General features: G+C 36.2%; 1 protein-coding gene across 1 annotated transcript in view; it reads right to left on the reverse strand.

Moving 5' to 3' along the window:
- Positions 1-17,902, reverse strand: part of igf2r (insulin-like growth factor 2 receptor) — a 59,139-nt gene that overhangs the window by 17,290 nt on the left and 23,947 nt on the right. The window contains exons 18-32 of the mRNA XM_052098957.1: positions 17,331-17,507; positions 16,746-16,847; positions 16,522-16,623; positions 16,208-16,382; positions 14,833-15,006; positions 14,308-14,451; positions 12,316-12,491; positions 11,574-11,661; positions 11,282-11,485; positions 6,735-6,865; positions 6,546-6,649; positions 6,316-6,449; positions 5,879-6,075; positions 2,917-3,043; positions 2,018-2,149 (exon numbers count right to left, since the gene is read on the reverse strand). Of these exons, the coding sequence (XP_051954917.1) occupies positions 2,018-2,149; positions 2,917-3,043; positions 5,879-6,075; positions 6,316-6,449; positions 6,546-6,649; positions 6,735-6,865; positions 11,282-11,485; positions 11,574-11,661; positions 12,316-12,491; positions 14,308-14,451; positions 14,833-15,006; positions 16,208-16,382; positions 16,522-16,623; positions 16,746-16,847; positions 17,331-17,507 (2,167 nt within the window). The remainder of the gene's footprint in view (positions 1-2,017; positions 2,150-2,916; positions 3,044-5,878; positions 6,076-6,315; positions 6,450-6,545; positions 6,650-6,734; positions 6,866-11,281; positions 11,486-11,573; positions 11,662-12,315; positions 12,492-14,307; positions 14,452-14,832; positions 15,007-16,207; positions 16,383-16,521; positions 16,624-16,745; positions 16,848-17,330; positions 17,508-17,902) is intronic.

The following is a 17,902-nucleotide window of genomic DNA, read 5'->3' on the forward strand; positions in this document are numbered from 1 at the left end:
GGATAAAGGGATAGTTCACCCAAAAAATTTAATTCTCTCATAATTTACTCACCCTCATGTCATCCCAGATGTGTATGACTTTCTTATGCAGAACACAAATTAAGATATTTAGATGAATATTACATTTCTGTAGGTACATACAATGCAAGTAAATGGGTGGCAAAAACTTAAAGATCCAAAATCACCATAAATGGAGCATAAAAATTAATCCATATTACTCCAGTGGCAAAATATATGTGTTGAGACATGATATGATGGGTGTGGGTGAGAAAAGGATCAATAATTAAATAATTGTTTGACAAATTCTCCTCCCTGCCCAGTAGGAGGTGATATGCACGAAGAATGTGAAACACCAAATTAGGAGAATGAGAAAGTGAAATTAAAGTTGACTGAGCAGGCAGTAGAATTTATAGTAAAGAAAGGACCTGTTTCTTACCCACACCTATCAAATCGCTTCAGAAAATATGGATTTAACCACCAGCTGGCATCATCTGGAGCACTTATGCGGATTTTGGAGCTTCAAAATTTTGGCACCCATTTACTTGCATTGTATGGACCTACAGAGATGTGATCTTCTAAAAATCTTTGATTGTGTTCAGCAGAAGGAATTAAGTCTTACACATCTGGGATGGCATGAGGGTGAGTAAATGAAGAGAGAATTTTTTGGGTGAATTAACGCTTTAACAAGGGTTCCTTTGACTTGCAAGTTTAAAGGGATAGTTAATTCAATTAATTTATGCACATCATGTTCTCCCAAACCTGTATGACTTCCATGGAACACAAAAGGATGTTAGGCAGAATGTTATGAACTGTCATCATTCACTTTCAATGCATCTTTTTTTTCTATACAATATATACGGTGTATAGTGACTGAAACTAATATTGCGACTTACACTTCGTTTTGTGTTCCACAAAAGAATTAACTTCATATGTATGGAGGCCCAAACCTGCAAAAATAATAAATAAATAAATGTAATAAGAAAATAAATATAGGAATAAATGTCTTGATATAAAAATATATAATTTATTTTAATTAAACTGGCTTTTTTCCTTTATCATTTTCTGTATTTATTTTTATTCTTTTCAACTTTTATTTATTTATTTTGAATTGTTTTTATGTGTTCATTTATTTGTATATTTATTTATTCCCACATATATATTTATATATTCCCATATATATTTATTTATACTTTTCTGTGTGCAACATGGAAATGAGGGAGGCGGTCCATGCATAGCTCCAGTGCATCATTGGTTGAGCGCTCAATAGTACTTATCGGAAGCAAATAAATGGACGTCCCACCTTAGCACCCTCTGACTCGCACAGATTTTGAATATGCAGGGAAACAATCCAGCATGTGCTTTGACATTCATACCGGCATACAGCTCTCCTAAAAGATCAATAAGCATCGCTACTCTAAATAAAAGTCATTTGATGCCTGGTTATTGACTTCATTCGCTAAGTTGCGCAACCCTCTCGCTCTCGCTCGCTCTCTATATATGTATGTATGTATGCATGCATATATGCATTTTTCATCAGCTATAGTTTACACAAGATATGGCTATGACCTGACATCACATCAAAACAAGTCAACAGTAATGGAGCACACGCTTCAATCTATAAAAAGCCAATGGTAAGCAGGACAAGCCCACATAATTATCATACAAGAGACAGAAATGTAAGAATAAATACAAAAATAAATAAATGTGTGAATATTTAAATATGGAAATAAATACATGTGAGAATAAATAAACATAAAAATAAATGAACGCATAAAAATAAAAAAATATATGTAAAAATTGTATTCAGGAATTTGTTTTATAAAAAATTAGTATTTTTGTTTAATCAAGACATTTATTCCTTTATTTATTTTCTTATTATTACATTTATTTATTTATGTATTATATTTGCAGGTTTGGTCCTCCATACATACGGGTTTGAAACAGCATGAAACCGAGGTTGTATAATCAAACTTTCAAAAAATTATACACTGAACAGGTTGATTTATTTCTGTTTAACCTGTTCCTGGGGCACATCCAACATTGGCCATTTCTCCACACACATTCAGTCTGAACATTTTCCTATGGTCCACTGGATCATAGGCCGTATATCCTCCAGCCCGTCTGAGGATGTTCAGATCAAAAAGATGACCTGTGGGATGAACAGGGCATCTCAGATCAATTAAAAACCCAAACAAATGCCATTACTTTCATTAGACACAATGTATGTGTAATGCTTTGCTGTTATTCAGGAATTACTCTGTGCTTGCAAATTTAAGCAACTGTGTGATATCAAACCTTCACACGTGTTAAATTAATGCAATTGCAATTAATTAACATTTACTCAACCAATCAAATGTTTGGACACAGATGCACATTCTCTAAGAAGTAATAGTCTTTATTATAAAGTCTATAAGAGTAAAGCCATTAGAAAAATACAATAACAAAAATGAAAGTATGACAATAATACAGTGACGAAATTTTTTGGAACAAATCAAAACCCTCTTAAATTTTAGATTCTTCTAAGCAGCCACTATTTCACTAGATTTCAGCTCTCACAAGTAACTTCATGAGGTGCAACCTAAGATAATAAACTGAGATCCCATGTATGCTGGACTCCTGTTAGCTGGTCTTCATTCTATCCAGTCCGACTCATCCATTTAAAAACAACTGTATTTAAATTTTAGTTTTGTAAGAAATGTACATATAGGCACATTTTAGATTGTCTACAAAACAAATTTCAAGCATTTAAGCAAAAGCCTTTAGATCAAAAGTTTTTTTAAGGTCTTGAGAAACATCAATCCAACTTTTGACTGGTAATGTGCCTACCGGAGCAGACAGGAAGCATCTAAGATGACTCAGCTGTTCATGGTTTGACTGGTTATGTGTGTTATTATGTATTCAGGGCGATTGACTCACCCGTAGCTGGATTTGTAACTTTGCAGTCGCCGTGTTCAGTGCTGTTGAGAGGACAGGCTGCAGAAGTGAACCACACAAAGCTATAGACACAGTTCTCTATTGCCGTGATAAGAGTGGGCTCAGAGTCCTACAGACAGACACACACACACACTGTCATTATTCCCACTATACAGATCAAAACATATTTTAGTGCTTATGTGTGTGTGTGTGTATGTGTATGAAAGCAGATTTGTGAGGGGAATTTCACACAAGTAAAAAGGTTAATAAAGGGGTCTTATGCTTCACCTTACACACATACAGTAGACTAATTGCAAAAATTCCAGAAAAAGTTAAATAATCATAAGACATGGGCAGCTTTGTTATCTTACAGAGATCATATTTCACTTCAAGACTCTATTGATAATCATTCAAAATCTGGTGTTAGGGCAACAACATAGGCATTACAATTACATTCCTGAGAATGAGAGCTTTAATTTGATATATGACTTGCCTATTTAAGTAGCTTTGTAAAAAACGTTTGTATTCATACTGTTTTTACATCATCTCTAGGTGGCGCTCTTTTGCGACAAGGAGGTTTTAAGGGTTTAGTTTGTATGCAACAAATGCAAAAGTGTTGGTATTCTCTGAAAAGTTCAGATTATAAGCTTTCAAATGGTTTCACATGAGTGACCTTTGTATCCGGGAACTTTTACAATTTAAGTGTAAACTTAGCGCACTCTTCTGGTCCAGCCTACAACCCGCTGGCAGCTCCGATGAGGTTAAGAGGTTATTGTCAATGTAAAGCCCTTTGAATTACCATTGAGTATAAAATGTGTTACAGTATATAAAAAAAACTTGCCGTGCCTATTCCAAAATATCTTAAAATCAACAATATTTACCCTAATTACTTGCTTAATATATGTTTCTTGTCTTATTGTGTATAGACTTTTCTTTTATACTAACATAACAAAGACTGGTTATGGGAACATTTCCACCGATCAAAACCTCACGTTTGATGATGGGATTATCATGATCAACTACACACAATCTGGCAAGATCTAATCGATTAGATCAGCTGACTTCATGCAACTTTCGGTTGTTATGGCACGTCAGGGTATTTTTTTGTTGTTGCCTGGAAACAAAGTCAAGTATCAACCAGGTTGATACAAGTATTTAAGGAAGAAATAATCACAGTATTTGCTCAAGTTTGTCAGGATTGTTGCTGAAGTATGTAATTTTGGCACCACTGACCAGAATTGCAAAAGTAAATAATGTTTTTAAAAACACTCCTCATCTGCTGTTGTTCAAACAGTCAGATAGCCCCGCCCCAAACTCACATCATTGGTTAATTAATGTTGTTGGGTCGGGTCTAAGCAGGTCGCTCTAAACAAAAACAGGAATTTTTATAGCGCTACATAGATGCGGTGTATACAGTTTTTGAGCAAATGTGCTTATAGTATATATTTATATAGTCTCTGCATATTAAGCTGAGATAGAAGAAAGTGTTTTAACACAGAAAAAGTTAAGGTGCATTCCAGGTTCAAGACATTTAAGTAAAGCTCAATCGACAGCATTTGTGGCATAATATTGATCATCACAAAAATACATTTTGTCTTGCCCCTCCTTTTCTTTACAAAACCCCAAAAATATGGGTTACAGTGAGTTACTTACAATGAAAGTGAATGGGGGACAATTTTCTTAAGCATAACATGTTCCAATTTTTATGATCCATTCAAATCCAGTATAAAATCTAGTTCCACTATATTTTATTTCCACCGTATTTATTTTGACAAACTAAGGACCTCTTCACCCTCGTCGTACATATGCGTGAAAGTTGTATTTTGGCTTCGCTAAACGCAATCCAAAATTTCAATGAATTTAAACCGACTGATCTCAGTTCAGAAGACTCTGCTCTCAGTAAAGGGTTAAACTTTTGAGTCAAGTGACAAAACATGGCGGCGATAACAGCGGAGTTAGTCTTTGTGAGAAAAGCAAACAAAACAACATCTGGTATGAAACAATATTTTTTTTTACATTAAAACCTGTTTCCTGTCTTTAGTTTCATCCGATATGTCATTTAAAACATTTGAGAGTTTTAACTCGAAATGCCATGCTAAACACAATGACCACTGATGTGGAATATAGCGCTATTTTTGCCTTAGAAATCCTGTATTTACAGTGCATTATCACATTGAGAATCAATGGGTTCACCCAAAAGTGGGAAAATGTTGCTTTCAGGGATTTATATGGAGTTAGGATGAAAATAAGGTGCAATTTGAAATGTTCTGAGCGCAGTGCAGACAAACCGCACTCTGGAGGTTAAGTAATTCACTAAATAGGGAGTCAGGGAGCAAGGGAGCATCCTAAAGCTTTCCTATGCAGCATTCACACAACATCTGAACAAAAGTTCAGTTTCAGGTTGCAGATGATGTTTGGACCACTCAACATTATAAACAAATTTATAAATGTACTATTTTATTTTAACATGGTTGGCAGTGACTGGATGATGCTGGCTATTAATTTGAATTACAACTATTTATGCTCAGTTCTGATGTAACATCTCAAAAACCCAACACTCATGGAAACAAACAATATGATAAAAAAAAAGCTTTCTATAGCTTTGTATTACTTAAAATTTCACAGCTTAGTCCTGCTGTCCACATTTGTTGCCAATAATTTTTAGAAAAACTATTTGGTCTAGAAAATAAATATTTTTTTGCCTGTTTAATAGGTGCTACTAGTTACAAATCAAAAAGAGAAATGGAAAATGCACACAGCAGTTATGCTTGAGTCTCAGGAGGTTAATGGCCTCAAACTGTTTGCAGACTCCATTTCCCCTTTGGGGACTTTCATTAATTTCATACAAGTCAGTAGTTTTCTAGTGTATCACGGTTGCTGGTTTGGCTCTATATCGCTGGTCATGGTTTTCAGTGAGATTTTTGTTCTCTGAGAGTATAAAAGAAACGTATAGATGATCACACACCACTTTATCAGGGTCGCAGCTGAAGCTGATGATGGTGCTTCTGTTTCTCTTGCCATCAGGACAGGCCTGTCCATTTGTGTACTTCAGGATCAAGATGTTTTTATCCCACTTTGGCCCGGTCTCAGCCTCCCCCAGACTCACATACTCATCTCCATCCTTCAAACAAGCAGAAGCGCTGGATGGACAGCTCCACAAACCTGAGACAAATTGAACACCAGTTACAATATTGCCACCATCAAAACCGCAATGCAGCAATGATAATGAAAACTTAAGTGCAAAAAGCTTTGAAATGAAAAAAAACTATCGTCATCGATTTTACACAAATTTATTCAGTTTTTTTTTCCATTAATAAAATATGCTTAGTATTTGTGTAGATACGAAAGAGAAGAACACACACCACCATTCAACAATCATACAAATTCAAAGCTATCACCCACCGGTTTGTGGTACCAGAGACTTGCAGACATTAATGTAGTACCGCTGGTTCTGATTGGCTGTTTCTGGCATGACCATCCAATTAGATTTGTGCAAGGCTAATGAGGAAAGATCATAGGAGTGGCCATTTCCGTCACTGCCAGAAAAGAAGGATTTCAATAATAAAGTTTAGATATACTCAAGATGTAGAAAAGCATGTATTGTGTTTATGAGTGAACAAACTTGTGCTCACTTGTAGGAACAGGTTGTGGTTTTGAACGAAGGGCAAGCCAAAACTGTGTGCCATTCAAACAGATATGTGCAGTCGGCGGTCTCCTGAATAAACACTGGCTTACCCTGATGAACAATATATGAGATAAATGAATCCATGAAACTAATTTACTTATTCTAGTTTATCATTCATAGGCAGAAATGAACTCACAGGATTCTTGCTGTGGTCACAGGAGAAGAGAATGGCCGTGGATCGCTCGTAGATCTTGTGACAGGTTTCTCCATGTGTGTAGTTGATCATGATAATCCCGTCATCAAACGTGAGGTTTTGATTGGCTATCCCTGCAATGGATCATAGGAAAGATATAAACTTAAAACACGACTGTTGGCTAGTCTTAGCCTCTGATACATATTCCTACAATGGAGATCATCCTACAATGATCTACAGTGTATTACAATATAAACAATTTAAAGTAAACATTGTCATATTTCATCAGCGCTATACCATCATCATAAACAGATGATCATTAGTGATCGCTTGTCATACATTTCCAATATGACCTAATGATTGTGAAATGCTCTGCAACAGCTGAAAACACTCACAAGCCCCCGCGTGCTTGGAGAAAATACAGTGCCACAATTTCACTCTGAAGGACGCAGCGCATGTACGTACTTAATTAAATTGTATACTTTTGAAGATTGATAATCACATAAGGTCATATCACGATTCATGTCTTTCCAGCTCCAAATCAAAGACCTCTTAAAATAAAAATCAAGGCTTTCGTTGAAGATACTTACATCTTTTTATGACCTTAAAATTGGGAAAACTGAATTCAAGACTTTTTAAGACTATTTAAGGATCCGCGGGATCCCTGTACAGCATTTGCTGTACAACTGTTCGCAGTGCCATTAACTTGAATATTATTTTCATGGCGGTCTATTATTGTGGTATAATTTCTTTAAGATAAAACCACCTCTAAATGGCTTGTAAAAAACAGAATAAATTGTGTTTGGTTGCTTTACATGCAAGTCAGATGGTCTCTTCCCAGTGTCGGCTCATCAGAAGAGTCTGAGCCTCCTCAAAAATGTATAAAAAAAAATAACAACGTAACAACAAAATAAAAAAATTAACAGCTGTTTTAATCAATTTACCTACCATGTATTTTAAAAATGTTCTTTCATGGACGATAGGCAGGTGAGTTTAAATCGGTATGAATGCCAGAGCAGGCTGACGGGATAAATCCTCCTTTCATTAGTCAACTCACAAATCAAAATGTGTATTTGAGTGACGCAACGTCATCTGGTTCAGTTCAAACAGCATCCAAAAAAGGCGGAACATTTTTAACCAATCATTATCAGAAGTAACTGTTTCTAGCTTTCAGTCTCACGTTTCTGCTTAATCAAGATTAATTCTGGATAATGCGACAGGTGAAGAGAAAGTTGCAGACAAAATATGCCAAAATATCAATGGAATAAAAGTGATTGGAAGATCTAAAAACATGTGAAGTGTCTGAATTTGATGCAATGAAGCAGTGGAGTATGGAGTTAAAGGGGTCATGACATGGTTTTTTTATTGTATTATTATGTTCCCTTAGGTGCAATTATAGTATTAATATACTTTTTTTAAGAAAAACTTTTAAAATCTAGTGATTTATGACCTTTTCCCACCCTGTTTCTCATCCTCTGATTCAAACAGTCTGTTTTGGGGGCGTTTTCCATTTAAGACTTCAGTGTTAACGCCCACTGTTATGATTGGCTAACGTCAGTGCCTATGTATCAATTATTGACGCCCCAGCCAGAACAATATGCAAGTAAACTAAGTAAAAACACTGTGATTATTCATAATGAATGAAATTGCGCTTTAAAAAGTAGTTTAAAGTTTAAAATAGATTACTTACAGTTTGCGTCGTCGTTGTTCCCAGAATAGTCGGCACGGACTTATCTTTCAGCAACAGTTTTCTGGCAAAGCCAGCATCATATTGAGATTTGTTCTCAAAACAGTCATCCTTAAAATGTACAGAACAAACGCTTAAGTAAACCTTGCTGTGACTGGGACGTCCGCAAAAAATAAACTGCATCCATTTTTCCCTGACGTCTGGATCTTTCGGCAGCTTATTCAGAGGTTTTGTTTGACCACAGCCAGGAACAGCACATCTGTGTGGCATCGTAATTTTCCTGTGCACAAGTAGTCTCTGTCAGAGCTCGCTATCCATCGACTGAACACTTGTGAGGCGCACGGCGATACGAAATGAGCGTAGTTGTCTTGCGCTTAAAGCGTAGTTATCTTGTGCTGGAGGCGGTCATATGCAAACGCTGTTACGTCACTTCTAACCGACACGTCACTTCTAACCATGAATCCAGAACGAGCTGTATTTTGAGCTTGATTAAATAAATGATTCGTTTAGAATGGGGAGGACGTCTTAAAATATTAAACTTGCAGGACGTTTTAATGATGCAAAGACCTCTTATATACCAAAAGATCAAGGCAAATTTGGTTTCTCATGTCATGACCCCTTTAATCTACACATACTGTATTAGGGGAGTAGATGTTACTACATAGAATGGGGCCCTCAATTCATTTATAAATGTTTTCATTGATCGTAGTCTGTAACTGGCACTGTGTGTTGAGTGTTCAGTTGGTGATCGGAAAGATTATAACACAACAATAGTAATAAAAACAATTTAAATACATTAGAGAGAGATCTTTTGGGAACGGGAGCATAATTACAAGCAAAAAACATGTAATAAAACCAACTGCAATATTTTACTGGTTTGATCTTACAATACTGATTTATATTAGGGCTGCAACAAAATATTATTTTGATAATCGATTAATCTTCAATTATTTCTACGATTAATCGGATAAAATGACATTTAATTTCCTGTATTTTATTAAATATGATTTTTTTAAAAACTAAATGATAAAGGGCGTAAGGATTTGGATTTATTTAAATTACAGAATTCACGATTCTATACTCCCAAAACTTTGAACAAAGCCTGAATCATCAAAAGTTAAGTTTGAGTGTATTATTACTAATAATACTTTTAGGACATATGCGAAACGGCTTCTTTACTAGTAAAACTTAACAAACAAATGCTCACCATTAAAGAGTAAAATGATCCATAGGCTATGGAGTGAGACAAAAAAATAAAAAATAAAAAATAAATAAATAAATCAGCCCAGCAGAAGGCAATAGTGACACGAGAATAGGAAATATTAATAATTATGCCCAGCTGAAAAATACATAATTATGTTAGAGACATATGCTTGTACACTGTCACTGATTACATACATTTAAGTACTTTAATATTATAGTTTTAATTGTGTATGTTTGTCCAGTAAAATAATGTTTACAATAGTATACATTTACTAGTGAAATCAGACATCACATGTGGCATTATCAGGAAGACTTTCAAACATCAGGACCCTTACGCCCGTTTCACACATACTCCGTTTGCAGTGCGTATGCGGTGCGTATTTTTTTCCGTACCCATGTTAACAGGTTAGAGCTTTTACACTGCACGCGGATGCAGTCCGTCGAGCCGTTCCAGTTGCGGTGCGTATAAAGCAGTGCAGCGATCGTTTACGCACAGAGTCTATTTTTGCTGTGCTGCACCGCACTGAATTAAAGTGGCAGCGCATTGTTCACATTAAAATAGACATAGATTGACAAGAAACTGTAATCATTTCATCATATACGCATAATTACAGTTAATGTGTTCTACAGTTACTAAATTACAGGGTCAAGAAAAACAAAAAAGAATGATTATAGTCCCAAAAGTTGCAAAATGCCATCCTATATGATTTTTTACCCTAAAAAAAGACAGAGTGAACGCAAATGCGTCTCATTCTTCTCCTTCTTAGCAACAGATATGCGATAGCTTTTCTTCAACTCGAACTACATGTAAAACAAAGAATCACAATGATTAAAATGAATTTTCATACTGTTTCAATGTCTTAAACAATCTCAAATTTAACGTTTGGGTTTAAAATCAAAATTCCTTACACATTTTTGATTTTGTGGCACACAGAAACTGCGGATCAGTAGCGCACTGCAAACGCAGCATATGTGAAAGCACTATAGCGCGTGCTGCTCCTGTACCGTATACGCACCGCATACGTACCGCATACGCACTGCACACGGAGTATGTGTGAAACGGGCGTTAGTATTATTATACATTATATTCAGCATTATACACGGTTTAATACAGTACAATTATCTGTAAACCCTGTGCAAATTCATTCTCGCGCTGAACATACTCATCCCGGTGCTCACATAAGCAGGAGAAAACCCTTTAAAAACAAGCACATAACATGATAACATTTCACTGGACAACTTGGGTCAACTCGTCTCCGTTGTTTTTCAAACGAGTTTCAAACACATTTTTCACTTGGCTGTGAAGTGAGATCACTGACGGGACTTCTCCATGCTTCCTGCAAATATCCAACTAAACGACAATAAAAAATCGCTTGTCGATGATTTCCATTATCAATAATTATCGATTTTAATCGAAAGGTTTTTGCAGCCCTAATTTATATATTTGCCTCTCTGGAAAATTCCATCATGGACAGCCATTGCCTCTTCCTGTCTATGTATCTGGTTCTTTGCCAGAATAAGCTGCAATGTGCACCAGTCCTTATTCCATGTAGTCAAAGATCTAAAGATCTACCGATGAGACAACCGATTTATATAATGAGACTGGGCATTGAATTGAATTGAATTGATCTTTATTACTCTACAAAATAAATAAACTCACCTGCAATCCTGTGACTTTGGACCTCTACCTGACAGGAGGAAACCATGTTGCGGGGACCGTGAGGGCAGACTGAAGTTGTGATTGGTCCGCACACTGCAAAGTGATACTCAAAATGCAAACCCTTCACTTCATAGTCCTTTCCAGACAATGGGGAAAGATTATACTCATAGCCACTCTTGGGATCCTTGACTTTACAATTTTCACCTGTGAGGGAATGGAGTTATATTGAATCAGAGACAAAAGAGGAAGACTTGTTTCATGGTCCTGTGATCTGATTGAATGTTTGTCCTACCCTGCACTCTTTTGATTGGGCAGGCTTCTGAGGTTCTCCAGATGAAAACATATTCACATCCGTCTTGGCGATCAAAATTGGGTGCACCCTTTTAACAAAGGAAAGAAAAAAAGTGTTTTATAAAGTGATGCAATATGATGCACCTCCATTGCACATGAATTTGCATTTAAAGGGCTAGTTTACTCAAAACATCATAATTTATTTAAACCCCTGCTGTTCCAAACCAGTATCACTTTCTTTCTTCAGTGAAACAAATCGGGAGAAGTTTAGCAGAAGGTCCATGCGGCTTCTTTACACACAATCAAAGCATACAATGACAACAAACTGTCAAGCTCCTAAAAGTACCACATAAATAACCCAAAACGTTGTCCATATGACCCATGCTCTTTATTCAAAGCCTTTTTGGAGACATACAATAGCTTTGTGTGAGGAACACACCAATATTTAAGTCGCCATTCTCAACTGAGCATCTTTAGAAAACTTGTAATATGTTACTTTTCTGGTGGTACTTTTTGGAGCTTGACAGGCCCTGGTTGCTGTATGTTTTCATTGTATAGAAAAAAAACTGGCTGAAGATTCTTAAAAACAAAAATCTGCAAAATATCTACTTTATATTCCATGGGAAGAAATAAAGTTAGGAAGTGATATGGGTTTGAAATCGATTTTGTTATTGAAGAAATGACAGAAGTTTCCTTTTTTGTGTGGAATATTCCTTTAAGAGGGACAATGTACACTTGCTTACAGGACTGTCGTCACACTGGAAGATGATTCGGGTGGAGTAACGCCCTGTGCCACACTTATCCCCATTCAGATATACAATACTGATTGAGCCATCCGCCGCATTCTGCAGACTAGACTGCACGTATCCCAGGTTCATCCCTCTGCCATTGATCTGGCCACATGCTCCTATGGCACCAGCTGTTGACAACACAAGTCTAATAGTGAGTAGTCATTCAGCAGAAACTTCTATCCAAAGCAGCTTAACCTTCCTATTTTCTTAGGGTTATTCTTGACCCGGGACAGATAAAGAATATGTTATAAATACCATAAAGTGCTTAGAACAGCTGGATAGAAACACCAAGATGCTAATAAAATCTCCAAAAATGCACATTAAGAAATGTATTTTTCATTTGGTTATACTTCTGCGAGTGCAGTAAAGACAAGATATACTTATATTCAAGATCTATGCTCTAAAAGCAAGTCTAAATATCTTATATGCTGCTTCTCAGGATTTTTAGATATTTTAAAATATTTGTATTTTAATATTATATTCAACATTCTCAGATAATAATGTTTTATTCTGCAGTATAGCTGCTAAAGAAGATGTACATTGTTATAAATGAGTTTTAGAAATTAATATTGCAAATCAAGCCAAAACAAAAACAAATCAAAAACCTGTTTTGTTTCGGTGTATAATGGGGCAAAGACTCTCTCACCTTTCTGTTCACTTCAATCCATCTTTAAATCTCAAAAAAACAAACTCTCTCTTATTAAAAAAGCTGCATATTGCTAGGTGTTCTTCACGAAAAAAAAAATGCATAGTGCCATATTATGATTCAATAAGTCGCGAGCCATCACGTTATAATCTAGCTGCATCAAGCGTGCATGCTCGAGGAACGCGTGACCCTGCGACAGTGTGTGCCTCAGCCACGTGTATTATTTGAACTTTAATAAAGCTATAACGCATTAAATATAACTGAATTTAAGATGTAACGTTGGGGTTTTCCCTTTAAAGAGCTCTGGCTCCACTTATTCCATAACGAGAGTGCTTCTGTATTTAATTATTTTGTATTTTTGCATTATAATTCCCTCATACTTTGCAATCAACATCACTTGAATCTGTTTGGAAAGTTTAGAGTACTTCTGGACTGTGAGTTGTGTTTTCTTTTCCTCAGACAGACGTGAACTGCAGTGCTGCTCTCCTGCGCGTCTTCTATAGAGTTTAATGTGATCTTATGTTACGTTAAATGAGATCAAACGACTATTCGACAACTACGTTTTTTTGATGAAAGTTTTTTTTGTTGTTGACGTTGATGATAATGGCGATTCATTGTTTCAGCCCTACTTTTGAAAAATATATTTTAGATCCGCATGATAAACTCATAAGGGTGGATGAACGCACACATATTATGCTCCCAGAACAGTGTTCTGTGTGCTCTAAACCATGAGTATATTATTAATAAAAGATTCACAGTGGCTACAATTTCTCTAGAAGTGACAATTTTGTTCTTTTGAACACATGGGATGGAAACACGGGTTTATTCGCACATTGTTTTTGAGAGATTATGGTTTATCGCATAAATCAGATTCACAACTTGGATGGAAATATAGCTACTGCTACTTTGTCAAGACCATTAAAACATACAAAATAAAAAGCAATAAAAAAATATTATTCTTCCTTCCATTGTGCTAACGGGTTAATTTTGACCCGAGTGGGAGGAACCTATTGTGACCTTCCACCTTCTGACTTTCTTAAAGATGTGCAGCTTTAATTTGTTTTTTGTACATTTAAGAATAAAATTTGACCAAAAAATAGCCACATATTGTTCTCTAGCTTCTCCACCTGCTTCACTGCGTACTGCGTCATTCCCACAAATTGCATAATTTCCTCTTAAACTAGGTTTGAGCACACATGCATAGTCCACAAACGCAGAATGTATTTTTTCTTTACAGTTTTGAAGAGGTAGTATGGTAAGACTTCAAAGAACTAGTCTACATATCCGTAGTCACTAACCAGGGCAGCCCTGGACGTGAGGCAGGGGTTTGCACACATTGATGTAAAACTTCTGAGACTGGGCCTGATCAGATGTGTCCAGAGGAACGTAGTATTTCCCGTCCAGGCTGAGGTCACCCAAGTCATACTCTCTACCTTGTAAATCTGGAAATACAAGACAAGTCATTAGGTATCAACAATTTTGCAGCCTTCAAAAGAGCAGTTATTTTTTCAAGTGATTGGACTCTTTTCATATTTCTAGGTTTGGAACGTAGAAATAAACTATAGCTGGGTAAACTTCAATAGCAGTGAATGGGAGACCACAGCAAATATTTTTATTTTGGCACTTTTTTACATCAAAAGCAATTAAATAAATGGGTATTGTTAAAAAAAGTTAAGCAATATATGGTAAATGTAATGTAAATTATGCTTAAAATGTAAAATAAAAACATTAAGTTAATTTAGCTAGATATACCTTGCTAAATTACGGTGAAAATATGTCATCACAGTCTGTGAAAAGGATTCTTGGTGTGTGGGAGAGCTTACCGGAGACTTGGCAATCCACAGGGGCGGGCTCGCAGGCTAGTGCAGTGGACATCTCAAAGAACACGCTGTGGGTTACATGGGTACTCGTGCCCAGTTCTTCTTGAATAAGCTTCAGGGAGGGTGTGATGGCATTTTGATCACACACAAAATTAATGATGAAGGTGTTTTCAGTGCCTAGAGCAGAGAGGAAACAGTTTTAAAGTGACGTACTATAACCATTATAAAAGGATATTCTGTCATCATTTACTCTCCCCCATGTTGTTCACAAACTGTATGACTGTCTTTATTCTGTGGAACACAAAATAAGATATTTTTAAGAATCTCCAAACTGCTCTTTACAATACAAGAAAAGCATATTGTGACCAGGGGCTGTCTAGCTCCAAAAAGCACAAAAAAGTTTTTTGTTTGACAAACAGACCCAAACTGTACATGCAAATACATATTTAAATAATTGCCTCATCAATAAATGTCATGCCAGCTTTGATGTCTAAGCATGAACTGATTCAAATTGAGAGCTACTTCAGAGGATTTTTAGCTAATAACAACTTAAATTTAGCATGAGAGCTACATGGACAGATCGCACAATAATGTCTATTTTCTCATCATTCACTCACATTGACATTTAACCAGATATGAAGTGTATGACTTACTTTCTTCTGCTGAACACAAACAAAGTTGAATGGTGGCGGAAGCTCATAAATGCAGGAAAAAAGCACATAAATGCAGGATTAAAGTAATCCAATATGACTCCAGAGGTTAAATCCATGTCTTCAATAAGTGATATGATATGCGGGTGAGAAACAGATAAATATTTAAATCTCTACTTTCACTTCCACATTCTCACTATAGGAGAATCTGTAGTAAAAAGAGACTTAAATATTGATTAGTTTCTCAACCACACCTATCATATCACTTTAGAATACATGGATTAAACCACTGGAGTCTTATGGATTACTTTTATGCTGCCTTTATGTGCTTTTTTTCTGCTTCAAAGTTATGGCAACCATTCACTTGCACTAAATGGACTAACAGAGCTGTTCTCTAAAAATGTTTGCTTGTGTTCAGCAGAAGAAAGAAAGTTGTACACATCTGGGATGGCATGATGGTGAGTACATTTTCATTTTTGGGTGAACTTTTTTTTTTCTTTACTGGAGCTTGAAAACCTCTGGGTCACAATATGCCCTCATTGCATAGATCCACATTCCATGCCAAGTAATATGGGATTGGAACGACGTGAGGTTGAGTAAATTATGACAGAATTTTCTAAGCTATTGACAGCAGTATTTTTATCTGAACGCAAAGTATTTCTAAAAACTAAACAGAAATGGTATTCAATGGATTTTGCTAACATGCATCTTTTGCACTCGTAACACACCTGTCGGTTTATCCAATGCTCCTTTGTATGTTAGAGTAAGAGTGCCATCTGTTGAGAACTGGAGAGATCGTTCCACTCCAACCTGACTCACAGGTTTACCATTTTCCAGCTCACAGCCGGTCATAGCTTTCCCACCAACACTTCCACAGTCTTTTACAGAGTCACAAATATTCACCTACAGCAGACAGGAAGGTTTTGTGACTTTCAGTTTCATGTTTTGGTTTCAGTACGACGCAATTCAAATTTTAGGAGGTGAAAAGAAACTGAGGAGGAAATTTAGAGCATTTGAAAGATCTGAAAGAAGCGTTTCATACGACAAAGTCTTTTCCATGAGAATTGACTCGGTATCCCTTCTCAGAGGCCAGTGGCTTCAGGTTGAATTCGAAGCCGGTATTGGGATGTTTCACTGAGCAGGTCTGTCCGTTAAAAAAGTAAATCAAATAAGTGAAATGAGAAACAAAATTTAGTTAATAAATGTACTGAGTAGTCACATAAGCAAACATAAAATACAAAAATGCAATGCCAAACAAAGCTTGACCTGGTTGGTGTCTTCAACAGTTGAGATGGCACAGGCTGCTTCTGTGTCCCAAACAAATTCGACGATACATTTCTGCTTCCCCAAAAAGCGAGGGCCAGATGGCTATAGGTAAAAAAAAGGATAACAAGCCAAAAATGACTAAAAATGTAATTGCGAAAACATTCCCTTTACTCTGAAGAGATAATGCAATCATAGGTATTGCTTTATTGCTTTTGCAGTAGCATACGGTTGCAACATACCAAGTTAGCTAATATGCTATTTTATCCACAGTTTTACAGTGGTATCATGCCATTAAAGATAAGAGTACTACATTATATTTTAAATCACATCCAAGTCAGTTAATAATGCCTTATTGTAAGAAAACAATTGGATGAGCCACGTTTGATAGCCGAAAACAGCAAATATACACATAATTTGAACTTTACATTAAATGCTGTAAGTTAGACTATAGAACTATATTACTTAGCAGAATTTTTTTTTGTGATTATTGTTATTCATTTATTGAAACTACAATGCTGTTGCCCCTCATTACTGGAGCATTGTTGCTTTACAAAAAAATGGTAAAAGATCAAGATTGCCCCTCACCCCTGTCCTTGCGGAGCATACAAAGTGAATGCGTGTTGCGTATGTGGTCATCTCTCCATCTGCTTCACACACTGACCCGTCTGTGTACTCCAACATGAGCTGTCCCTCCTCCTCTATCACTGGAGCTTTCTTCGCAACACCCAAGTTACTAACCTCCACCTTCTCAGACAGTCCTTCCTGCTCAAGTAACACAAACACACATATGGTGGAGACCATCTAGTGATTTCTACTGTTCTTAAATAAAGCCATTTAATGGAATCATTGGCTTAGCAACATGCTAACATCAAACACTATTGGAATCAATTACGATTCAAGTCTCCCATGTGAGGAGCGTTATTTGAGTTGCTATTTATAATGCATTGTAAAAGCATTATAAATCCATTATAACACATTTGTAGTGCCTTATAATACACTTTATTATACATGATTTTTCATAAATAATTATAACCACATATACAGCACATATATGGTGGTGGTGTAGTGGGCTAAAGCACAGAACTGGTAATCAGAATGTCGTTGGTTCGATCCCTACAGCCACCACCATTGTGTCCTTTAGTAAGGCACTTAACTTC

The sequence above is a fragment of the Xyrauchen texanus genome, chromosome 30, assembly GCF_025860055.1.
Source record: "Xyrauchen texanus isolate HMW12.3.18 chromosome 30, RBS_HiC_50CHRs, whole genome shotgun sequence".
NCBI lineage: Eukaryota > Metazoa > Chordata > Actinopteri > Cypriniformes > Catostomidae > Xyrauchen > Xyrauchen texanus.